General features: G+C 42.9%; 3 protein-coding genes across 7 annotated transcripts in view; 1 reads left to right on the top strand and 2 right to left on the bottom strand.

The window, feature by feature from the left end:
• Positions 1-10,244, bottom strand: part of LOC115436123 (sodium channel modifier 1-like) — a 13,824-nt gene extending 3,580 nt beyond the window's left edge. Inside the window, exons 1-7 of one of the 4 annotated variants that reach the window (XM_030158866.1) lie at positions 10,091-10,244; positions 9,743-9,813; positions 9,280-9,368; positions 7,551-7,645; positions 6,954-7,234; positions 3,356-3,528; positions 3,175-3,262 (exon numbers count right to left, since the gene is read on the bottom strand). In XM_030158866.1, the coding sequence (XP_030014726.1) occupies positions 3,175-3,262; positions 3,356-3,528; positions 6,954-7,234; positions 7,551-7,645; positions 9,280-9,368; positions 9,743-9,813; positions 10,091-10,141 (848 nt within the window). In that variant the 5' untranslated portion in view covers positions 10,142-10,244. Of the gene's footprint in view, positions 1-3,157; positions 3,263-3,355; positions 3,529-6,953; positions 7,235-7,550; positions 7,646-9,279; positions 9,369-9,742; positions 9,814-10,090 lie in introns of all 4 variants that reach the window. The other 3 variants (XM_030158867.1, XM_030158870.1, XM_030158868.1) reach the window with 3 other exon arrangements.
• LOC115436124 (tumor necrosis factor, alpha-induced protein 8-like protein 2 B) lies at positions 8,785-25,290 on the bottom strand. Of its 2 annotated transcripts, XM_030158872.1 has the most exons (3): positions 24,846-25,290; positions 23,908-24,160; positions 8,785-8,796 (listed from the first exon to the last, which is right to left on the bottom strand). In XM_030158872.1, the coding sequence occupies exons 1-2, from the start codon at positions 25,251-25,253 to the stop codon at positions 23,918-23,920; spliced, it is 651 nt and encodes a 216-aa protein (XP_030014732.1). In that variant the 5' UTR covers positions 25,254-25,290; the 3' UTR covers positions 8,785-8,796; positions 23,908-23,917. The 2 variants fall into 2 exon arrangements, with proteins under 2 accessions (XP_030014732.1, XP_030014731.1); XM_030158871.1 differs by lacking the exon at positions 8,785-8,796 and having other exon boundaries at positions 23,617-24,160; positions 24,846-25,287.
• On the top strand, positions 10,698-18,656 carry LOC115436125 (lysM and putative peptidoglycan-binding domain-containing protein 1-like). Its single transcript, XM_030158873.1, has 3 exons — positions 10,698-11,545; positions 15,031-15,320; positions 18,427-18,656. The coding sequence occupies exons 1-3, from the start codon at positions 11,366-11,368 to the stop codon at positions 18,614-18,616; spliced, it is 660 nt and encodes a 219-aa protein (XP_030014733.1). The 5' UTR covers positions 10,698-11,365; the 3' UTR covers positions 18,617-18,656.

Raw genomic sequence — 25,290 nt, 5'->3', positions numbered from 1 at the left:
TTAAAGTCGTTTTACAGTTAAAAACAACCACTTGCTTTTTAGATTCCATTCCCACTTCTCTTTGTAAATCGTTTTTTTATAGATGATGATGTTCTTAATATTGTAAATTATTCATTGCAGAGAGGGGTCTTTCCAACAGCTCTTAAAACCGCCATGGTCAGACCCCTTCTCAAGAATCATAAACTGGACCCCTCCCTTGCCAGCAACTACAGACCTGTGTCCAACCTGCCGTTTTTAAGTAAAATTTTAGAGAAAATTGTTTTTAACCAGATCAACGATTTTATTAATTCTAACAACATTTTAGAATTTTATCAATCTGGTTTTAGAGCGCACCATAGCACAGAGACGGCACTGGTTCAAATTTTAAATGACATTAGGTCCAACATGGACAACAAAAAGCTTGCCGTCTTGGTCCTGTTGGATCTTATGGCAGCGTTTGACTGTGGACCACCACATTCTTTTAGACAGATTACATACCACAGTTGGTCTGTCTGGGTCTGTTTTTAACTGCTTTGAATCATTTTTAACAAACAGGGATTTTTATGTTAGTATTGGGGAACACTCATCAAAAAGGTGCAAAATGGATTGTGGTGTTCCCCAAGGGTCAATTTTAGGTCCAACCCTTTTTAACCTTTCTAGGCTGCCTCTAGGACAGGTCATCAGGAGACACAGCATTAACTTTCATAGTTATGCTGATGACACTCAGATTTATATTACTGTGTCTCCAGATGACCTCAGCCCCATCAACACCCTTTTTAATTGCATTTTAGATATTAAGTCCTGGATGGCAGAAAACTTCCTCCAGCTCAACCAGGACAAAACTGAGGTTTTAACTGTTGGTCCTGAGGCTCAGAGGGAGAGGCTCAAAGCTGAGCTCCAAACCCATTCACTGGGCTCCTCTGAGAGGGTTAAAAGTCTGGGTGTTTTACTAGACTGTGAGCTTAGCTCGGAGCCACACATCAGGTCTGTTACCAAAACTGTTTTTTATCATTTCAAAAATATTGCCAGAGTACGACCACTTCCCTCTCGAGCCAGTGCACAGACTTTGATACATGCATTTGTCACAAGTCGAATTAGTTATTGTAACGCTCTCCTTTCTGGTCTTCCTCAGAAGACCACTGCACCGCTGCAGCTGCTCCAGAACTCTGCAGCCCGACTGCTGACGAGGACCAGAACCAGAACATGTGACCCCAGTGCTCAGGTCTGTGCACTGGCTCCTGTGAGCTTCAGGATCAGTTTTAAAGTGCTTTTACTGGTTTTTAAAACTGTTAATGGTCTTAGCCCTATTTATTTATCTGATTTGCTTTTAACATATGAGCCCTCTGGGACCCTCAGGTCCTTAGGTAGTCATCTCTAACTGTTCCTAGAGTCCACACTAACACTCCTGGTGAGGCCTCATTCAGCTTTTATGGCCCTAAACTATGGAACAGCCGACCTGAGGACCTGAGGTCCGCTGCCAGTGGTAAACTTAAAACTTATCTTTTTAGTCTAGTTTTTAATTAAACCCTTACAGTAAACTTTACTCTGTTGCTTGTATTTTTACTTGCAACCGCGGGACAGTGGGGGGTTTTGTTGTCAAGCACTTTGTGCTACATGTACCATGTATGAAAAGTGCTATAGAAATAAAGTTTGATTGATTGATTGATTGATTTAACAATAAAACGTGAATAACCTGATCAAATATAAACCTGAAATTTCATAAGAAAAATATGTGGATTTTAACAATATTGTGGCTCAGTTTATCATTTACACACATATTCCAACTTGTAGATCTACTGGGATCTGTACGCTGTGTTCATAATAAGCTGAGACATAATATTACTGAAACTGCACTTATTTTTCTGAAGAGGTTGTTTATATTTGATCAGGTTATTCACATTTTCATGATGTAATTTTATTCTATTTTTTCTACACTAAAACAAAGAAAATTATGTTTTTTATTTATTGTATTTATTTATATTATTATGCCTTATTTCTTTATATTATTATGCCTATCATTTTACTGCTCCGATTTCAGATCATATTGGGTTGTTTGTGAGTTTGACATCTATGCTTTAGGGTCAACATCAGTGTCAAAAATTTAAGTTTCTCCTATCATTTCTCAAAAAGGCTCATAACTCTATTTTATGGAACAGTTTACAAAATTTCAGTATCACTTGTAGAAAAAAAAAAAAAATACAATCAATTATGTAAAGTTATAGTTCTGACATATATGTAAATGCACTATTAACTATAATAATAATATTTGTTCAGACTCATATATGTAAATGCACTATTAACTATAATAATAATATTTGTTCTTGTAACAGTGATATTTTCAGTCTGAATCTGTTGAACTAATTCTTCATCAGTACATGAATATTCAGAGGTTCTGTCCAATCCATTTATTAGTCAAATATGCTCTGCTATTCTTTGTATTTTTCACTTCAGTTGTCATATGTCTGTTCAGTAACAGTTTAGGATCATATTTGTAGTGTTTTAGTTCCAGTCAGTCTTTTATTCTGATCCTGAACACAGGTCCAAACTGCTGTCCTCGTGTCACAACAGATTAGTGTTCATAAAACTGATCATTCACACATTTTGATTCAATATTGATCCCCGTTGTTTTTTATCATCAGAGTGAAAGCCCTGTGTTTCATTTAGGATCCATTTATGATGAGAACAGCCGGTTTTGGACATTTGAATAAAGTGAAAAAAAAAAAAAATTATGTTCATTTTCAGTCCCTGTGTCACACAGCAGGAATTTAAATATTTTACCAAAAATGTTATTTCTGTCAGTTGTCCCATGTGTCATGTGATAGTATTTCCTCAGACCTGTTCATACATGTATGAAACAGATCAGTTATTGAGTTTAAACACAGACACTAGTGGACAGGACATGGGTCCCTGTGGACCTGGTCCTTTATTGGATGTGCTGTGCCAGTCTCAGTACCTGTTCAGTTTCAGTACCTCTTCAGTTTCAAGTAGTTCTCAGCACCTGTTCAGTTTCAGTACCTGTTCAGTTTCAGTACCTCTTCAGTTTCAAGTAGTTCTCAGTACCTGTTCAGTTTCAGTACCTGTTCAGTACCTGCTCAGTTTCAGTACCTGTTCAGTTTCAGTACCTGTTCAGTACCTGTTCAGTTTCAGTACCTGTTCAGTACCTGTTCAGTTTCAGTACCTGTTCAGTTTCCGTACCTCTTCAGTTTCAGGTAGTGCTCCAGCTCCCTCTTCCTGTGGGCCGTCACTGGTTCAGATCCGTCTGTGTTCTGGGACTGCTTTGACCCTGTTTTTGTTCCAGTGGATAAAACATGCACAGTTACAGTTTCTGTCAGAGCCAGGCTTCAGTTCAAACATACATGATCTGGAGTCATGGTACCTCTGGTTTGGCTTGGAGGTAAACTGGTACCTGTGCCACAGCCTCTGGTTTTCGGAGGTAAACAGTGGGAGCCTTTGGCTGTGTCACATGCTTCCACTTGTTCCAGTGCTGTTGTGTTGGTGCTGTCTGTGGGACCAGATGAACTGCACACATGTCTGTTTTCTGGCTTTGTGCTAAAAATAAACACAGGTGCTTTATTTCACATGTCCCCTTTTCCCTGTCTGTAAAGTATACATGAGATGCTGCTGACTAGAGCAAACAGTCTGGACAGATCAGGGTTCTCACTAGGACTTTTTTACAGCGTAAGGACACCATGTATGCGGCACACGCCGCAGGTGGCGCACCTCATATATGGTGCGAGTTTTGTAGGGGGGTCCGGGAGCGTAAGGCAAGTGATGTTGGTGGGCGGGCGTCAGACAATACCAAGGCACACAAAGGGGTGTTGATTCTATTGTTCCCATTTCCTGTCTGCAGCACTTTGTGCCAAGACAAAGGAATATATTTTTTAAAATTCAAATCTTGTTCTCACTCCCCCTTGAACTGCCACCTTATCGTGGTGGGGGAGTTTGAGTGCCCAAATGATCCCAGGAGCTATGTTGTCGGGGGCTTTATGCCCCTGGTAGGGTCTCCCAAGGCAAACAGGTCCTGGGTGACGTGCCAGACTAACAGCAGTTCAGAAGCCCCTATGAAAAAACATCAACAGAAGAACATGTCGTCACCCGGTATGGCGCAGCTGGGGCCCCACCCTGGAGCCAGGCCTGGGGTTGGGGCTCGAATGTGAGCGCCTGGTGGCCGGACCTATGCCCACGGGGTCCAGCCGGGCCCAGCCCGAAGGAGCCACATGGGCCCGCCCTCCGGTGGACTCACCACCCACCGAGGGAATTGTAGGGGCCGGGTGCAGTGTGGATTGGGTGGCAGTCGACGGCAGGGAGCCCGACAACCCGATCCCCGGATGCAGAGTCTGGCTCTTGGGACATGGAATGTCACTTCACTGGGAGGGAAGGAGCCGGAGCTTGTGAGGGAGGTTAAGAGATACCGTCTAGATATAGTCGGGCTCACCTCCACACACAGCTTGGGCTCTGGAACCCAACCCCTCAAAAGGGGCTGGACTCTCCACTTCTCTGGCGTTGCCCGTGGTGAGAGGCGGTGGGCTGGTGTGGGCGTGGTCATAGCCCCTCAGCTCAGCCGCCATGTGTTGGAGTTCACCCCGGTGAACCAGAGGGTCGCGTCCCTACGCCTTCGGGTCGGGGACAGGTGCCTCACTGTTGCCTGGGCCTACGGGCCCAACAGCAGTGCAGAGTACCCGGCCTTCTTGGAGTCCCTGGGAGGGGTGCTGGATGGTGCTCCGACTGGGGACTCCATTGTTTTCCTGGAAGACTTCAATGCCCACGTGGGCAACGACAGTGAGACCTGGAGGGGGGTGATGGGGAGGAACGCCTCCCTGATCTGAACCCCAGTGGTGTTCTGTTATTGGACTTCTGTGCTCGTCACAGTTTGTCCATAACGAACACCATGTTCGAACACAGGGATGTCCAGAAGTGCACTTGGCACCAGGACACCCTAGGCTGGAGGCCGATGATAGACTTCGTTGTCGTATCATCAGACCTCCGGCCGTGTGTTTTGGACACTCGGGTGAAGAAAGGGGCAGAGCTGTCCACTGATCACCATCTGGCGGTGAGTTGGATTCGCTGGCGAAGGAGGAAACCGGACAGACTCAGCAGGCCCAAACGTGTTGTGAGGGTCTGCTGGGAATGTCTGGCAGAGCCCGATGTCAGCGTGGTCTTCAACTCCCACCTCCGAGTGAGCTTCTCCCAGATCCCAGGGGAGGCTGGGGACATTGAGTCCGAGTGGACCATGTTCTCCACCTCCGTTGTCGAAGCGGCTGCTCGGAGCTGTGGTCGCAAGGTCTCCGGTGCCTGTCGTGGCGGTAATCCCCGAACCCAGTGGTGGACCCCGGAAGTAAGGGATGCCGTCAAGCTGAAGAAGGAGTCTTATCGGACCTTGTTGGCCCGTGGGACTCCCGAAGCAGCTGATGGGTACTGGTGGGCCAGGCGTGCAGCAGCACGAGCGGTAGTGGAGGCAAAACCTGGGGTCTGGGTGGAATTTGGGGAGGCCATGGAGGAGGACTATCGGTCAGCCTTGAGGAAATTCTGGCAAACCATCCAGCGCCTCAGGAGGGGAAGGCAGTGCACCACCAACACTGTTTACAGTGGAAGTGGGAGGAGCTGACCTCGACTGGGGATGTTGTCGGATGGTGGAAGGAATACTTCGAGGATCTCCTCAATCCCACTGTCACGTCTTCCATGGAGGAAGCAGAAACTGAGCTCTCAGAGGTGGACTCGTCCATCACCCAAGCTGAAGTCACTGAGGTGGTTCGCAAGCTCAGACCTGTTCCAGGTGCATGTTGGACTCTGGCAGGGCTGCCCTTTGTCACCGGTTCTGTTCATTATTTTTATGGACAGAATTTCTAGGCGCAGCCAGGGGCCGGAGGGGGTCCGGTTTGGGGACCACAGGATTTCATCTCTGCTTTTTGCAGATGACGTTGTCCTGTTGGCCTCATCGAACCTGGACCTTCAGCGTGCCCTTGGGCGGTTTGCAGCCGAGTGTGAAGCGAGCAGGATGAGGATCAGCACCTCCAAATCCGAGCCCATGGTTCTCAACCGGAAAAAGGTGGTCTGTCCTCTCCGGGTCGGTGGGGAGTCTTTGCCCCAAGTGGAGGAGTTCAAGTATCTTGGGGTCTTGTTCACGAGTGAGGGAAGGATGGCGCGTGAGATTGACAGACGGATCGGTGCATCGTCTGCAGTGATGCGGTTGCTGTACCGGTCTGTTGTGGTGAAGAAGGAGCTGAGCTGAGAGGAGAAGCTCTGGATTTACCGGTCAATCTACGTTCCTACCCTCACCTGTGGTCATGAGCTTTGGGTCATGACCGAAAGTACAAGATCCCGGATACAAGCGGTCGAAATGAGTTTCCTCCGCAGGGTGGCTGGGCGCACCCTTAGGGATAGGGGGAGGAGCTCAGTCACCAGGGAGGAGCTCGGAGTAGAGCCGCTGCTCCTTTGCGTTGAGAGGGGCCAGCTGAGGTGGCTCGGGCATCTTTTTCGGATGCCTCCTGGACGCCTCCCTAGGGAGGTGTTCCGGGCATGTCCCACCGGGAGGAGACCTCGGGGAAGACCCAGGATACGTTGGAGAGACTATGTCTCTCGGCTGGCTTGGGAACGCCTCGGGGTCCCCCCGGAAGAGCTGGAGGAGGAGTCTGGGGAGAGGGAAGTCTGGGCATCCCTGCTTAGAGTGTTACCCCCACGACCTGGTCCCGGATAAGCGGAAGATTATGGATGAATAGAAATCTTGTTATCATTACGCTGGACGATCACACACACACACACACAAAAACACCACTACGCTGGTTGAAAGACAGCGTTGCAGGTCAAATCTCAGCATCGGGGCCCCCCAGGGACAGTGTGGGGGGCCCCGACGTTCAATGACCCTAGCGAGAACCCTGGTTCCATACCTGTTTTTTCTGTTTCAGCTGTTATATGGTACAGACTTCAATAAAGCATGATGGGTGAGTTTATGGGTCTGTGACGTCACAGTTCCATACCTGGTTTTTGGTGACGTCACAGTTCCACACCTGGTTTTTGGTGACGTCACAGTTCCATACCTGGTTTTTGGTGACGTCGCAGTTCCATACCTGGTTTTCGGTGACGTCACAGTTCCATACCTGGTTTTTGGTGACGTCACAGTTCCATACCTGGTTTTCGGTGACGTCACAGTTCCATACCTGTTTTTTTGGTGGCGGCTGTTATATGGTACAGACTTCAGTAAAGCATGATGGGTGAGTTTGCGGGTCTGTGCCAGTAGAGGTGCAGAGCTGGAAGGTTCCTATAAAAACACATGATGATCTCATATGATGATCCTAATTCTATCCAGTTGTCTGTTTGGTCCAACAGAACAGGTTTGCAGTGGTCAGCAGGAGCTTTGTGTCTGGGCCATGAGGCCGGATCACAGGGTCACTAATAATAGGCCTTTGCTCCAACAGACCAACATGAAGCTCAATCAGTCACAAACACAATAAGAACTTATTTTGCTCGTATATTTTATCACCTGATGAACCCCTCAGCCGCAATATTTCAGCACCTTTTTCATACATCGAACAAAAAACCATCATAATTATTATGACTGTGGTGAACGACTGTACCTGTAGATTTTGTTCTGATTGGACGTAGTTTTCATGTTGTCTCTTTACAATCTCATTTCTAAGTTGTGTTTTCTTTCCATAGAATTTTTGTAATGCTGGAAAAAAAAAAAAAAGAGAATTTGAATCAACACAAAATAATGCACAGTATGAATCTGTATACTATAAGATGACTGAGTGACCTGGCAATTCAGGGAAGTATTCAACACTAAATGAAAGTCAAAAAACTTATAATATTTTGGAAAAAAGTCGGAGAATGAAGACATAATATTGTCAGAAAAAGTAACAATATTGCTAGAGCACCAGGTACTGGGCTCAGTCTGCTTCATTTAATTCAACGGAGAATTTTACAACATTATATCTTTGCACAGAAAGCAAACAAAACAAAAAACTGACATCATTACATTCCTGCATTGTTTTGACTTTTTATTGTCAAAATATAACAACTTTATTCCTCAAATATAAAGACCTTATTCTTATACTAATTCACCTTTTTCTAAAACAAAAAAAAAAAAACAAAAAAACACAACTTTACAATCGGAATATTTTGACTTTGACTATTTTCTGATTATTTAGTTTTTTTCTTGAGATATTGCCACTGTATTTTCATTATATTACTAAATTACTTTTTCCCACAATACTGACTTTACTTAAAATACAAGTTCATTTTTTCCCCTTTAGTGTGGCCCAAGTACACGTCTATAATATATGATATCTAAAGATATACAGTTATGTATATGTGGGCTGGAATGCACAGTATTAAGTGCTGCATATGTTTTTTTTTTTTTTTATTTCCTCCTGTTTTCCTTCTCCCTCTGACTCCCTCCGTCTACCTGTTTCCATTCATAATTATCTGTCATCATCTATTCAACTGAAGGTCATGGGCTGAGGGGCAGTGGAGTCTCTCCCACACACACATCACATCAGCCACAGCTCAGCTCAGGATCTATTTTTTCTTTATTTAGCTGATTGTTTCTCCAGCCTGTTTTACAGTTTTTGTATTATCTTATTTTCATCACAGGTGGGTTTTTCTTGGGGTAGTTAAGGTATTTTCTTTTAAGTTTGTTTAGTGGGGAAGAGCTGAATCCAATGACACACCATAAAGTTGGCTCATCTCCGTCCCTTTTTTTTTTTTTCTTTTGAGCAAGAATCTCCAGCCTTTTTAGTTTGTTACTGTGAACTTTTAACTTTCAAGGTTAACTCACTTTCTTGTCCTGTGGGGAAATTCAGTTTCTGCATTTTATCCACTCTAATACACATACTACATAAAAACAGTAATTAGCATTATCATATAGCACATATTAGGGGCAGTGAGCTGCTGTTGTAGGTGTTATAGATGAACTTCTGATCTTCATCAGCACCGTGGTCAGGGGTACTGACAAGATGATAAACTTATATGTACCCATTTTTATTTTTTAAGTATGATTAATCTGGTATAAGTTACATGTAGTAAAATCATCGTTGTGTCCATTATATGTGTTTTGGTGTCCAGAACAGGCTCCAGTTAATGATATGTAGAAATTCACACACAAAAATAAACTGTCAAAAGTCTTTCCCTAACGGACTCATTGACTGTATTGCCTTCACTGTCATCAATGTTAACCTGATGATTAATACAGATTCAAAGAATTGCATCACCTGCTGTGACTAGGAAAGGTGTCTTTAATCTCATATTTCCATCCTGTTAAAGTACAAAATAAACTCCTACTGTGTAAATATGCAACAGGCTCACCCTCTAGATGCCTTTTCCCTTTCCTGTGGACTGTTAACATATCAATAGTGTCAAACACAGGCCGATAGGAGCACACAAGGCAAGAGTATCTAAAAAAAAAAACAAAAAAAAAAGAGTTTTCGATGTAAGTCTTCAGTTAACATACATATCGATGGCCAAAAAACAACACCTCCTATCTGCAAATTTTTAGATTTTGAGTTTTCACATTAAATGGACTGCACTTTGGAAGGCATAAATACCTAGTATGTATTGTTAACACATAATATAGAAAGAGAGTCTGAGAACAGTAGAATATGCTTGGATATCTTTAACAAAGACCATACTATAATAAAACTAAACTTTTTTTTTGTTTGTTTGTTTCCTGAAAAAAATGATTTTTTCAGATAGGAGATTTTGTATTCTGGCCATCATTATGTTAAAAAAATACATACAAAATAATTAATATAAAGGAATTTCATTTTACCTTCCATTTTTCATGAGAGCTGCTTCATCCTCAGTGATATAATTGGACAAAAGGTCTGCAACTCGCCTTTTCTTAAACACAAGACAATTAAACAAAGTAACAGGCAGCTCAAATGGAGTCAGTATTTCAGCAGGTTTTAAATTAAATAAAGTAACCGGCAGCTCAAATGGAGTCAGTATTTCAGCAGGTTTTAAATTAAATAAAGTAACCGGCAGCTCAAATGGAGTCAGTATTTCAGCAGGTTTTCTGTCATCTGTGCTCACTGTATCATTAGCCAACATGCTAACAAAACAAACCGGAGTCTCTCATTTATAATTGATTCTGGAGAAACTCACAAAACTCTTTTACCTTTAGAATATTCAGCTGGGACCGGTCATCCCCTTCCCGTTTGAAAGACATGACTTTTTTCTGTATTTCTACTGCAAATACACAGATTACAACTGAGGCTAATACAGTTACAACATAGACCAAAGCAACAGGACGTACACTTCCGGGTCGTTGTGAGACATTCACTGCAACGGAAATAATCAGAAATTCAAATATTAACTTTTTAAACACAAACACAGTACATGTTCTCTCTGGAACTTTCAACCACATTATAATAATTATCTGTAGACATGGTCAGTTTTTACACATTTGCTGTATACAGTGCTTTATTCTATATTTGGAAAGAATTTGGTTATTCGGAGTTTCTATTTTTTTTCCTATTAATTTCACAATGTTCAGTGATTCTTAAAATATGTGAAAATGTGCTCAGATATTCTGAAGATAACTACGTGAGGAGTACATGAACTAATGCACGTTATAGCGTAGAATGTACATGTCATTTCAGTCAGTCTTTCTTTTTTTCACAGAACGTCTCTAGTTCCATGAATGCATCATCAGTGAGGGATCATGGGACCATATGGGACATCCGACCACAGCGTAAACACATGATCCTGCTGTGGACATCTACGGTCCTCTGACAGCTGACAGGGCGGATATCTAACTGATATGAAGGGGGAGTTCAGCGGAACACACTTTTTCTGTGGTTCCTTTGACAGATCAGCTGTTTTACACTCAGTACAGTCAGACATGCTGGTTCCTTTGGACAGATGCTTCCGGTTGGACCGGTAGTTGGACACAGTTGGATCCGGAGCATCATCATTAGTTACCATCAGAGCTAACAGGCTAACACAGAGCTAACAGGCTAACACAGCCCTGGAAACACATGAATGACTGTCAGAGCTAACAGGCTAACACAGCCCTGGAAACACATGAATGACTGTCAGAGCTAACAGGCTAACCCAGAGCTAACAGGCTAACACAGCCCTGGAAACACATGAATGTCAAAGCTAACCCAGAGCTAACAGGCTAACACAGCCCTGGAAACACATGAATGACTGTCAGAGCTAACAGGCTAACCCAGAGCTAACAGGCTAACACAGCCCTGGAAACACATGAATGACCGTCAGAGCTAACAGGCTAACACAGAGCTAACACAGCCGTGGACACACCGGTGGAACAGACTGTAAATTCTAATATTTGGGATGTGCAGAACTGTGTCCGTGTCCTGACAGTCCAACTTCAGCTGGTTCGTGGGTTCGGAGTTTAAACACTGGTCGGATTAAGTGGATCACCGTCATGTCCGGAGAACGGGCTTCTTTACCGGCCAGAGGGAACGGCCTGCTCCGGGGGAGGCAGACCAAGTCCTACGGCAGTTTGGTCCGGTCCCAGCTGTCCCCGGTCCGACACAGGCGGATAGAACACATGATCCAGCCCGGAGAAACACTAGCAGGCCTGGCTCTGAAGTACGGAGTGACGGTAAGTAATAAGAGGACCTGTAAATAGGACTGAAAAGGACTGAGGTCCACCAGGGACCCAGCAGGGCTGTCTGAGGTCCACCAGGGACCCAGCAGGGCTGTCTGAGGTCCACCTGGGACCCAGCAGGGCTGTCTGAGGTCCACCTGGGACCCAGCAGGACTGTCTGTGGTCCACCTGAGACCAGGTGGACTAAAATTTTTGACAACTCTATTTTATGGAACTGTTTACAAAATTTCAGTACTACTTGTAGAAAAAAAGATATAAAGATATAATCAATTTTAAATGAAACCTAATAAAGACTGAAATATGTAAATGCACTATTAACTATAATAATAATATTTGTTCAGACTCATATACACTATATTGCCCAAAGTCTTGTCTCCTCCATCCCAATCCTCAGACTCAGCTGTTCCAGTCCCTTCCATGTCCACAGGTGTATTAAATCCAGCCCTAGGCATGCAGACTGCTTTTACAAACATTTGGGACAGAATGGGTCTCTCTCAGGAGCTCAGTGAATTCCAGCGTGGAACTGTGATAGGATGCCACCTGTGCAACAAATCCAGTGGTGAACTTTCCTGGCTCCTAAATATTCCACAGTCAGCTGTCAGCTGGATTATAAGAAAGTGGAAGTGTTTGGGAACGACGGCAACTCAGCCACGAAGTGGTAGGCCACGGAAACTGATGGAGCGGGGTCAGCGGATGCTGAGGCGCAGAGTGTGAAGAGGTGGACGACTGTCTGCAGAGTCAATGGTACAGACCTCCAAACTTCATGTGTCCTTCAGATTAGCCCCAGAACAGTGCACACAGAGCTTCATGGAATGGGTTTCCGTGGCCGAGCGGCCGCATCCAAGCCATACATCAGCAAGTGCAATGCAAAGCGGTGGATGCAGTGGTGTAAAGCACGCCGCCACTGGACTGTAGAGCAGGGGAGGAGCCTTCTCTGGACTGACCAATCGCACTTCTCCATCTGGTGATCTGATGGACGGGTCTGGGTTTGGCGGTCGCCAGGAGAACGATACTTGTGGGAGCGCATTGTGCCGAGTGTAAAGTTTGGTGGAGGGGGGGTTATGGTGTGGGGTTGTTTTTCAGGAGCTGGGCTGGGCCCCTTAGTTCCAGTGAAAGGAACTGGGAATGCTTCAGCATACCAAGACATTTTGGACAATTCCATGCTCCCAACTTTGTGGGAACAGTTTGGAGCCGGCCCCTTCCTCTTCCAACATGACTGTGCACCAGTGCACAAAGCAAGGTCCATTTGGACATGGAGGACAGAGTCTGGTGTGGATGAACTGGACTGGCCTGCACACAGTCCTGACCTCAACCCCATAGAACACCTTTGGATGAATTAGAGCGCAGACTGAGAGCCAGGCCTTCTGTCCAACATCAGTGTGGGACCTCACAAAAGCGCTTCTGGAAGAATGGTCCAAAATTCCCATGAACACACTCCTAAACCTTGTGGACAGCCTTCCCAGAAGAGTTGAAACTGTTAGAGCTGCAAAGGGTGGAGCCACGTCAGACTGAACCCATAGACTAGGAATGGGATGGACCTGACATTCATATGGGAGTCAAGGCAGGTGAGGGAATACTTTTGGCAGTATAGTGTATGTAAGTGCACTATTAACTATAATAATAATATTTGTTCAGACTCATATATGTAAATGCACTATTAACTATAATAATAATATTAGTTCTTGTATCAGTTATATTTTTAGTCCGAATCTGTTGAACTAATTCTTCATCAGTACATGAATATTCAGAGTTTCTGTCCAATCCAACTATTGGTCAAATATTCTCTGTTCTTATCTGTGTTTATCACTTCAGTTGTAATACATCTGTTCGGTAACAGTTTAAGATCATTTTTATAATGTTTTAGTTCCAGCAGGGCTCGTGACTGCGACTGAATTATGGTCGCATGTGCCTGAGAATTTCGGTAGTGCGACTGTTTTTGAGATTACGATCGCACGGTGTGCCAATAAAAAAATGAGCGAAAATTAATACGTGCGCCTAGAATAATGGCTGCAGAAGTAACTCGTCAGCTGAAAATAAACAAGCTCCACGCCCTGCTGACTGAAGCGGAAAATCTAGTCCCCGCCCCCTCGCGTGCGCAGGCTGCCTATCTCTTCAGCACAATGTGAAAGAGGTTTCTCTGCACAGAGGAGAATCAAGGGTTCAACAAGGGCAAGCCTGGCTGTCAGCAGAGTCGAAGATCTCATCCGCATCTCTGCGGATGGTCCAACACTGCATGACTTCGATGCACTGCCAGCGGTCAGGAAGTACCTACACTCTGGCACCAGGTCAAGGAGACCTGACTTCAGGCGTGGTGTAGACCATAGTGACTAAGGGGCACCAGGTCAAGGAGACTTGACTTCAGGTGTGGTGTAGACCATAGTGACTAAGGGCCTTTAGGCCATGAAATAAAAAAGTTGGTTGTTGCAAATAATGGTGTGATTCGTCTTTCTTCTCCAAGAACCAACTAAAGTATATACCACACATTGACAATTGTTTTGCACCTGTGTCAATGTAAGCTTTTTCTTTCATACTCTATTCAAATACTTTATTCTAGGTGGTTAACATTGCTTAAATACATATAGGAATATTACTTGGTATGGCCAAGAGTTTTGCTTGTTCTCCAAATTTTTTATATAATAGTGGTGCGCCTAGATTTTAGCCTGTGCTCCTAACTTTTTAGGGTTAGGAGCACAGTGCTCCTAGGTCAAAAAGTTAATTTTGAGCCCTGTCCAGTCAGTCTTTTATTCTGATCCTGAACACAGGTCCAAACTGCTGTCTCCCTGTGTCACAACAGATTAGTGTTCATAAAACTGATCATTCACACATTTTGATTCAATATTGATCCCAGTTGTTTTTTTTATCATCAGAGTTAAAGCCCTGTGTTTCATTTAGGATCCATGTATGATGAGAACAGCCGGTTTTGGACATTTGAGTAAAGTAAAAAAAAAAAAAGAGATGTTCATTTTCAGTCCCTTTTTCACACAGCAGTAATTTAAATATTTTTACCCCAAAATGTTATTTCTTTCAGTTGTCCCATGTGTCATGTGACAGTATTTACTCAGACTTGTTCATACATGTATGAAACAGATCAGTTATTGAGTTGAAACACAGACACTATTGGACAGGACATGGGTCCCTGTGGACCTGCTGGATCTGTCCTCAAATCCAAACCAAACATCGAGGCAGTAAAGTGTGTGTTTTTGAAGAGGCTTAATTTCTTCTGTTAAACAGAGCTGAACGGGAACAGTGAAAATGTTGTAGTTATAGTGTACCCTTTAACAGACTGAAGAGAGTTTGGAGGTGGTAAAGTAACTGTCTGTTGTCAATGTGTCTCATTGGTCCACCTCCTCTGTCCGTCTGTCCCTCCGTCCGTCCTTTCCACCCTGTCAGTCTCTTCTATTGTTCAGTTGGAGTACAGACTCAGTTACAGGTACACTGTGAAAGCTTTTTCAAGTGTTTATGTGGGTTTTTTCTTTCAGATGGAGCAAATAAAAAGGGCAAATAGACTTTACACAAACGACTCCATTTTCCTGAAGAAGTCCCTGTCCATCCCTGTGATGTCCTGTGATTTGGACGGCAGCGGTCACCAGGTGGGTTTGGCTGAAGAGGAGTTGGAGGGCGGCGCCGGCTCTGGCTCCGAACAGAACCCAGTGGACTGCAGGGATGCGCTGTCAGAGCTCACACCGGGGGATTTTCTGAAAAGACTGGACGGTTTGATCAGCCAGTCTAAACATGCTGCAGTCAAAGGATGTGAAGAGGCAGAGAAAAGGTACGTGTGGTGTTTGGAGTGTACAAGGTTCAAAGTTCAAGGTTCCTTCATTTCTACCTGTGGGTAGATTTGTTTTGTAGACATGGTGATTGCTTTTGGCATTACAACAAAACATACATTAGACCTGTTTGACAGGTAGTTGATCGAGCGTCCAGACAGGACAAAAAGTGCTCAGAGTTCCACCATTCATCAGTATAGCAGCATGGGTAAGGAAAGGAATAAAATAAATAAGATCAAATAAATAAAAACAAGATGCAATAAAAGACAAGAAAAACCCAAGAAGATGAAAACAGTCTGGGATAAAAACTAGGAGAACATAAAATTTAAAAATTAGAAGTCACAATAATAATAAATAGAGCAAAGAAATAGAATAAATAACTACAATAAGGAAATAAAGTGCAATGTCACTATTTCATTTTTAGCTCAGTGACAGTGACAGGAACAGCTGTTTTTATTAACGCTGTGTCCTGAACCTGAGACTAACAACCTCTGTCCAGAGGAAAGGAGCTGAAACTCACCTGGTAAAGGATGGGAGTCATTATTCAGAACTGATGAATCCATCCTCTGGACCTGTTTAGTGGACAGGGAGGCGGGACAAGACTGGGACTGACCAATCAGGTGACTGGACCATCTGACTATTTGATTCAGTGAGTTTCTCTGAAACTGAGGTCTGAGCGAACCACAGCACCAGACAAAAAGAGCAAACAGACTCAATAATGTGTGTTTATGTGTATGTTTTATGCTGCTGATAACACTGTGAATTTCCCCATTGTGAGATCAGTAAAGGAATATCTTATCTTATAAAGGAACGATAAAACAAAGTTCAAATGGTTGGGTCACTGTGGAAATGTTCCAGTTTTCTTGTACTGTTGAATTCTGACACTTTGGATTCATATACAGGGATCCTCTATGTCTGCAGACATGTTAGAGTGCTCATATTTGGTGTCTATCAAATTAAAGCTGTCCATTGGTGCATTTGTACTTTGTGATCACACATTCAGTCTTTTTAATAGATAGAATATTATTATTTGTCCTTAAAAATCCAACAGCTAATATGGTTGTATGACCCTGTACAAAACTCAGGTTGACTTCAGACGGTTTAGCCCTAATAATACTCTATTTCTAATTATTATGAGCTGCGAGTACATTTACGCTCACACCAATATTCAACAAATAAAGTGATAAAGTTCAAAAAGTCATTGGATGGAATGCTTGTAGGGCTAAAAACAGTGTGTTTGGGGGGTGCTCTTTGGAAAAGGGTTTCATAAAGTAGATAACAAAGAGAGGAAAACTCCAAGGCACTGTCTTTAAACATTCAAATGCCTTTATTTTTACGCTTTGGTCTAGGGATGCACCGATACGAGTATCGGCATCGGCTCCAATACTCAGTGTGTGTACTCATACTCGTACTCGGAAAAGTAATCCGAAATAAGTGCTCCGATACCACTTACGGCCATGTGACATTCCCAGTTCAGTACAGCAGGTACGAGGAGGAGGAAGAATGTGTGTGAGTGTGAAGAGTGTGGAGACTGAACCAAATAAATGAGGCTGATCAAAGTAAGGCTGAGTCAAAAAGTTGCGTACATTCCATCTGTTTTCCAGGTGCTCATGGATGCGTAAACAGAATGAGAATACCAGCGGGAGTACGGAGCGGTGCGGACCGCCACCAGTGGAAGTACAAACCAAACCTCTCACTCATTTGTCTTTTCTCTTCCTGCTGAAGCTAAACTTTTAAACCTTACCAGAGAAAACGCTGTAACATTAGTATCACAGTAGTGTTCCCTCTGTCGTCTACAGGTTTGGTATTACTGACTTTCTTCTTCTTCTTCATTAAACGTTCCTCTTCTTCGTGGTATTTGTCCAGTATGGTTAATTCAGAGCGGTGCCCCCTGGTGGATTAACTGACAAACGCTCATTCCAACACATTAAATGTCAGTAGCAGCACTTTGTTCCAGTCAGACTAATGACAACGACAATAAAGCACATTTACAAAAGGAACTAACAACTGGAATGGGATTATTAAGGACTAGGATCAGTACTCGGTATCGGCAAGTACTGAAATCTAAGTAGTCGTACTCATACTCGGTCTGGAAAAAAGTGGTATGGGTGCATCCCTGCTTTGGTCGTGTGTAGACACTTAAAAAACACTGTAACGTGTTCCGGCTTCAAGCCCTCTTCAGGAACTCAAACAAACAGAAGCCTGGAAAACTATGGGTTCTTTTAAAGTGGTCCTGACCAATAGGAACCTGATGTGAATGGGACCGTTGTCATGGAAACGGCATATGTTGTTTGGATTTTCAGACTTCGGACCTTTATGAATGGAGCCTTTTCCATCTAAAATGTGTGAATATACTGAATTATTCCAGTTTTATGAGGATTCTTTGGACACATTTGGAATATATGTTTCATGTTCACTGATCTGCATATCAACAGTCAGTGTAACTAAAAATAACCTCAGAGCTGCGGCTAACAAGAATGATGAACGGTGAAGAAAGAAATGGAGGAAGGGCTTAGTTCTTCAGTATTTCCTGAAGCCAGTGTTTAGTGCAGATCTCAGCTCCAGTCTGCAGATGTTCACTGTACTCCTGTGAGGATGGAAGAATAAGAAGGAGCAGCAAATATTCACAGCTGTAGTTTGTCTTCAGACAGTTTGCCTCTCAGTCTTGTGTTCTTATGGTTTTGGTCTGGTTCTGTTTGCCTCTGGTTCTGTTTGCCTCTGGTTCTGGTTCTGGTTGTCTGTGGTTCTGTTTGTCTCTGGTTCTGGTTGTCTCTGGTTCTGTTTGTCTCTGGTTCTGTTTGTCTCTGGTTCTGTTTGTCTCTGGTTCTGGTTGTCTCTGGTTCTGGTTGTCTCTGGTTCTGGTTCTGTTTGTCTCTGGTTCTGTTTGCCTCTGGTTCTGTTTGTCTCTGGTTCTGTTTGCCTCTGGTTCTGTTTGCCTCTGGTTCTGTATGTCTCTGGTTCTGTTTGCCTCTGGTTCTGTTTGTCTCTGGTTCTGTTTGCCTCTGGTTCTGGTTCTGTTTGCCTTTGGTTCTGTTTGCCTCTGGTTCTGTTTGTGGTTGTTTTTGCCTCTCCTCAGACGTGTGTTCTTGTGTTTGTGTTTTTTCACAGGGTTGCTGCTTTCGAAGCGGCGTGCAGCAGCGGCAGCAGGACGTCAGAGTGGCGTCCAATCAGAAGGTCTCAGAGTGTCATGTCACCTCCCAGAATGCAACAGAAGACCAGGCTTTTGGCCACGCCCCTTACCGTCACCAAACTCACCAAAAAACTGAGGGATGGGGAGGATGAGATCTTTGAGCTGTGACATGATGATGTGTCTGAGCATCACGAGAAGAAAACAGCTGTTCCAGAAGATCTGTGGACCGGGTTCATTTCAAACGGAGGATGTTCTTGAACAGAACAGGGTCGGCGTTCTTTGTAGGATCCCCTCTGTGCACTCAGTGGTGGTTCAGAGGTCTTTACATTAGGCCGTTCACTCATGTCTTCACTCTCACTGAGGACAGGAGTGTTTCTCAGGGACAGTCATGTGACCACAGGACCATGGACCCACATCTGGGTCCAGGACCATGGACCCAGATCCTGTGACCTGCACCACACCTAACCACAGAGAGGTTTTCCAAAGGTTTACTGGAGCAAAGCTTGCACTAGTTCTGTCATTTATTATTATTACCTCCGCCAAGGAGGTTATGTTTTTGCCAGGGTTTGTTTGTTTGTCTGTCTGTCTGTCTGTTAGTGTGCAACATAACTCAAAAAGTTATGGACAGATTTGGATGAAATTTTCAGGGTTTGTTGGAAATGGGATAAGGAAGAAATGATTACATTTTGGTGGTGATCGGGGGTGGGGTGGCCCACGGGGGGGCCCATTTCCAACAAACCCTGAAAATTTCATCAAAATCTGTCCATAACTTTTTGAGTTATGTTGCACATTAACAGACAGACAAACAAACAAACCAACCCTGGCAAAAACATAACCTCCTTGGCGTGGGGGGGGCCCACGGGGGGGGCACTGATCAGCCTTGGCGGAGGTCTGCGCTCTCCGAGTGCTTCTAGTTTATTATTAGCTGCTTCAGACCAAACACTGAGTATTAAACAAACAGTGCATCAGCTGTTTCAGACAAAATAACTCTTGACTAAATTTAACTTTCAATTAAACAGAAACCAAATTACTGTCAAACTCAAGTCAGAGTAATCAATTATTAAATAAGTGAATGTGAGTCATTGAGCAGCACATAGATGTACAAGTGTTGGACAGGTGGAAATGACTTGTATCTTTTGGCCCATTATTTTCCTCCAGCATCAGTTTAGCACTCTACTATTATTAATAAACTATTAACCCATGCTCACTGCTTTTGCAAAATCTGTCAGAACCAGTAGTTTGTAAAGAGCTTTAAACTTAGATTAATCAGCTAAGCCAATTAATCCATTCTTCTCTACATTGTATTAACAACAAGTTTATTAAGACTACGTATAAATATGTAATTCTAATGTGAATAATTAACCCATAAAGACCCAAACAGTCACTGGAGACTCAAACCATCTACTGATCTAAACTGTTTAATACCTGCTGATCCACTTATCCTGTCAATCCATGTCAATAATTGGTGTCAAATACAGTTCTTCATCTGTTCATGGTCATCACATATGACCATATTTGGACGTTCAGAGGCTCCATAGTTACCATGGAAGCACCGTCATTTTCTATGACACTGATTCACCAGTCAAACTCATGTACTTCAGTAAATGGCAGTTGTTGGAGACACTTTTACATTCATTCATTCATTCATTTTCTGAACCCACTTTATCCTCACTAGGGTCACGGGGGTCTCTTGGAGCCTATCCCAGCTACATAGGGGCGAAGGCGGGTTCACCCTGGACAAGTCTCCAGTTCATCTCAGGGCTGAACATATAGAGACAAACAATCACTCTCACATTCACACCTATGGGCAATTTAGATTAACCAGTTAACCAATCAGTGCATGTGTTTGGATGGTGGGAGGAGCCAGAGTACCAGAGAGAACCCACGCAGACACAGGGAGAACATGTAAACTCCACACAGAAAGGTCCCACCCCCCGTCGACTGGTGTTGGAATCGAACCCAGGACCTTCTGTCTGTGAGGCACCAGTGCTAACCACTGCACCACCGTGTCGCCGATATATTTGACTGTGATATATTTGACTGGGAAAGTGACTTTTTCTTAAGTTTTCTCTGTTTTTGATCTAAAAACCCTCAAATGTAATATCAGCATGGCGTTTAAAGTCCATGATCAGGAAATTTAATACAAGGAAATAACGCATTTTTACTGAAAAAGTACAAAATACAGAGGATAATATTATAATAAATGGTGTTAAATTACTTAAGAAAGGTGAAATTGATAAATTGAATTAATTTGGGAACTGCCATAAAAGTAGCACTGGGTCTTTATGGGTTAATAAGCATAAAGACAAGTATAAAAATATAAAGAAATGCAGATGAAAAGCCCCTCTTGTGAAAAACCTTTTCTATGTAGTCACATGATGGGACGGGGGGGGGGGGGGGGGGGGGGGGGCATAAGGATGCAGAGCCCCTCCTCTTTAACTGGACTGCACATCCAGGAGTTTGAAGTTTTCAGCTTTTCTCCTCCTTCTGACTCCTGAACTGTTCTGAACTGTGAAAGGCGGAATTCCTGTAAGAGCGAGAAATAACTGATTTAAAATCTGCCGTGGCCGTGGGATGGAGTCACATGAGCGCTCATGTGACTCCATCACGCCGGCGTTGGATGCGCTGTTACCTCAGAGCTTTGTCGTGTAGTCAGCCATGTTTTCACAGTCGTACTTTGGCTGGTAGTTTACGAAGTACTGCAGACAATGCATTTATTTATTTATGTAGGAGCATCAGATAGCTTCAAACACATTTATAATATTTTTGGACAGCAGATATTTCATTGATCCTATGTGGATCGAATAGGACACTTTTTATTGTAGTTATGCATAGATTATTTAATTAAAAAAAAAAACAGTATTCCCATTTTTTGTGCATGTTTTTTGTTGATCCATGGTTTGTTCATCTTGGCTTCTTCTTCTTCTTCCTCTTCTTCTTCTTCTACTGTCCACAGTTCTTTCAGTGCTGAATCTGAAACAAACACTTGAGCTCATTCCCAGTTTTGCTGTTACTGTGATTATTCATTTGTGCTGTGTGTGCTGTGTGCTGATGTTCATTATTTTACACCCATTAAAAACACTTCCTAATCTCATCATGATACAGTTCTGTTAAAAACATGAATGAAAGGATTAATGATAGTAAAGTCAAGTCCATTTAAAGAGCCTGTCCTTGTGTTTATGCTTTTAAATCCATTCTGTAGCTGATACTGTTAAGTATCCTGGCTTGTTTCATAAAAGGAAACGTACCAAAATCATCCAGACTTAGACCTGGAGAGTGGACTTGAATATTTTACTGGCAGCAGCTGAAGTGCTTTAATAATTTTAATTACAAATGTCTGGGATCGTTGTTCGTAGATGCAATAACTATCAAAGAGTGAATCTCATCAGTATCAGTACATATAGTATGCACAGTTTATAGGCATTTTATTCAGGATCCAGTCAAATGGTAGATTTCATTTCTGGGCATTGTTTAAAAAAAAGTATTGTTTAGAAGCTGATATTGAAATGTGGGTGCTGGTAGTTTCTAGACGGAACTAAAGAAGGGGTTTGTGTCTGTGGGTAAACCCACCTCAACTGGACATGAGTCTGATGAACTGAAATGACACAGTACAGTTTCTGTGGCCTTGTTGACGGTACGGTGAGTCTATATATAATTAGATAATAATAGTTTTGACCAACAGGTGGAAGTGTTGTATTACAGTAGCATCACATCCATTCTCTCTATACATCCTGATTGGATTCTATATTTTCAGAATACAAAGCATCAGTAGTTCAAAGTCAAACATTATAAAGCCTCACATGTCACAAATTGGATAAAATTTCAAATACTATTAAAACAGTCATAGAAAATATAAACCAGTTCATGTTCAAGTTTGGATCTTTGGTTTCCTGGTTGTGTCTTAATAACAGTTACCATTATGATATTACATATATATATATATATATATATATATATATATATATATATATATATATATATATATATATATATATATTAGTGCTGGGCAACAATTGAAATTCTTAATCGCATGGATTTCTGTGATTAATCATGATTAATCGCATAGTTATATGCGGGGGGGGGCGGGGTTGCCGGCATCACCAGTATGTATTTCCTTTCAGTGATATTTCAGACTGAAGTACTCCGCTGATGAAAATAATTGCACATGTCAGTGCTTCTTCTCATCCCCACCATCTGAAGACATTTCAAATGAAAATGTCCATGGAACAGACCGCTACTGTTACACATGTTTACGTCCCCACCAGTTTATTTACGCTTGTGAGTGATTGACAGGAGTCTTAAGCCCACCCCAAATGCTGTCATTGGTTGAAACACATGATGAGGCCGATTGTCAAACCAACCCTGATCAAAATAAAATAAAATAAAATAAATCCCTGTTCCAAAACAAAAAAATAATTAAAATAAAAAAAAAAAAACATCCCCCTGTTCCTGTGACCCATGGTTTACCTACGTGTATTCACACAGCCACAGCAATGGACTTTCAAAACAATATGTGATGTTCAGTTGTTCAAAGTAAACAAAGGGGGCCCTCTAGTGGTGGGAATAAGTGTCACTAACGTATGTTTTGTCCTTGCGGTGTTCCCGTTGTCAGTTCAGACATAAGAAGGAACTAACAGACACGTTTGTTTCACTCTGTTTGTATGGACAGGTAAACGTTTGTCTGTGAGTATTTTCTGTTCAGTTGTTGTCAGAATGAATAGTATCAAATATCTCTGATGTGAACTTTTGTTTCTGGATAAAAAGACGTTGTAAATCTTAAGTTAATCTGTAAATGCTAATCGTTAACGTGTCTATGGATTTTCCCATTCAAGTTAGCATCGAGCTAGCAATCTTTTTCCCATTCATTTAAATGTCTAATGCCATGTAAATGTACTAAGGTAGTGAACAGAACTCAGACATATTTTGTTTGTATGTGTCAGTTTTACAGTGAGTCTACAGGAACAGATTTGGACAGAAAATTTGGGCGTCCGTCTTTTCTTGGTAAACCTGTTGTCTATCTGCAGCTAATCGCTACACGCACACAAGCAGAAGAATAGGAGTTAGAATAAAACGGCATTAACGGGAGAGAAAAAAAAATGTTGGCGCTATTTAATGAATGCGTTAACGCGATGTTAACACATTAACTTGCCCAGCCCTAATATATATATATATATATATGTATATATATATATATATATATATATATATATATATATATATATATATATATATATATATATATGTCACCTCCAAACATTCAAAACCTGAAAACTAACTTGACCATCATGACTGAAATCCCACAGTTGTTGTTGGACTTATTTGCTGTTGCCTGTGAGCAGTGGGACCGTGAGTGTCCAGAACGTCCAAGGCTTGGTCATCTACCACTGTCCACCTGACTTTGTTATATACTGTCCACCTGACTTTATTATCCACTGGACATATGAACTTTATTATCCAACTGCGTCCGTCTCATATTGTCCCGTCCTCCACCATTTTGTTGAGTCCTTTGCAGATCTTGGTCAGGTGAGGTCTGAAGGAGCTGTTGGGGTCGTACAGTTTGGTCAGGAGTTCCGGATCGGAGTAATGGTTGAAGACGTGGTTGATGCGTCCGTGGGATTTGGGGGTCAGATGGGTGTTGACCAGTTTGAGCAGCAGGTCCCTACAGCCGGTCAGCAGGTCGGCCATCACGGTCTTATCGAAGGTGAAGTCCACCTGGACCAGACAGGGGGAAAGCACATGTTTTCATGTTAATATTTCCCTTTACATACGATAATGTGACAGTGGCAGGATGAGCACATTTACAGCCCAAACAGACTGGTGACAAATGAAAGGATGAAAACACAACTGTCAGTGTGTTTCCATGGGAACAGATTTCAGAGGACATGTAAGACATGCACCCCATGGAATAGTTAAAGAAGTGGATTCTCCCCTGGTTCAGTTCCTTCCCTTCCACTGAGACGACAAACCCTACCCCTGTGGACCAAACATGACTGTTATTGACTTCTAAAAACTGTTTGACAGATGTCATCAGGGTCCGCCCCTTTTTCAGCCCTGGGGTTTCCTGTCCAAACAGGAAGGAAACAGAGAAACTGAGACTCCAAAAGGTGCATTATATGCATTATATAGACTAAATGACATTTAAAATTAATGTTTATTTGCAACATAGTATAACAAAGTATTACATGAACAAAAACAAATTAATTTTATTAAAAAAAAAAAAAAAAAAAGACTCCGTTCTGAATGTCTGGGGTCACCAGAAATGAGTGAAGTCAAAATGGAGTCAGGAGTAAAAAACGGTGTGGCCCAGTGCCATGCACTGATCCAGAGTGTGAAGCTTCAGCAGAAGTCAGAGCAGCTTCAGCTGTTGGACAGATTTCAAATGTCAGGTGTGCCTTACCTCATAGAAGCTGATGGCCGTCATGGCTCCCATGTGCAGCTTCTTTTTAAAGTCCTGGGCGATTCCCAGCTCCTCCGGGCTGAAGCAGTTGTTTCGGAACAACACCCCGATCTTCACCGCGATCTTCACCAGGTCTTTGATGACTTTGTGGGCCTCGGCTTTGTTACCGGAGTGTTCTTTGGAGACGCGGTACAGTTCGTCCAGAATTTCACTGCTGGTGTCGTCGATGAACATCTGCACGGAGCTTTTACTGGCCATGGAGCTGAGCAGCTTCTTCTGAGCCTTCATGGCCATGTCCTTGGAGCTGAAGGCATCCATGGTGTTCTGAAATGACAGCAAAAAGGGTTGGACATGAACGGCCCAACCAGAGGGAACGACATGAACAGAACAGACCAGAGGGAACGACATGAACGGACCAGAGGGAACGACATGAATGGCACAGACC

Source organism: Sphaeramia orbicularis, chromosome 16, assembly GCF_902148855.1.
Source record: "Sphaeramia orbicularis chromosome 16, fSphaOr1.1, whole genome shotgun sequence".
NCBI classification, from domain to species: domain Eukaryota; kingdom Metazoa; phylum Chordata; class Actinopteri; order Kurtiformes; family Apogonidae; genus Sphaeramia; species Sphaeramia orbicularis.
This window is presented reverse-complemented; position numbering and strand designations above follow the sequence as displayed.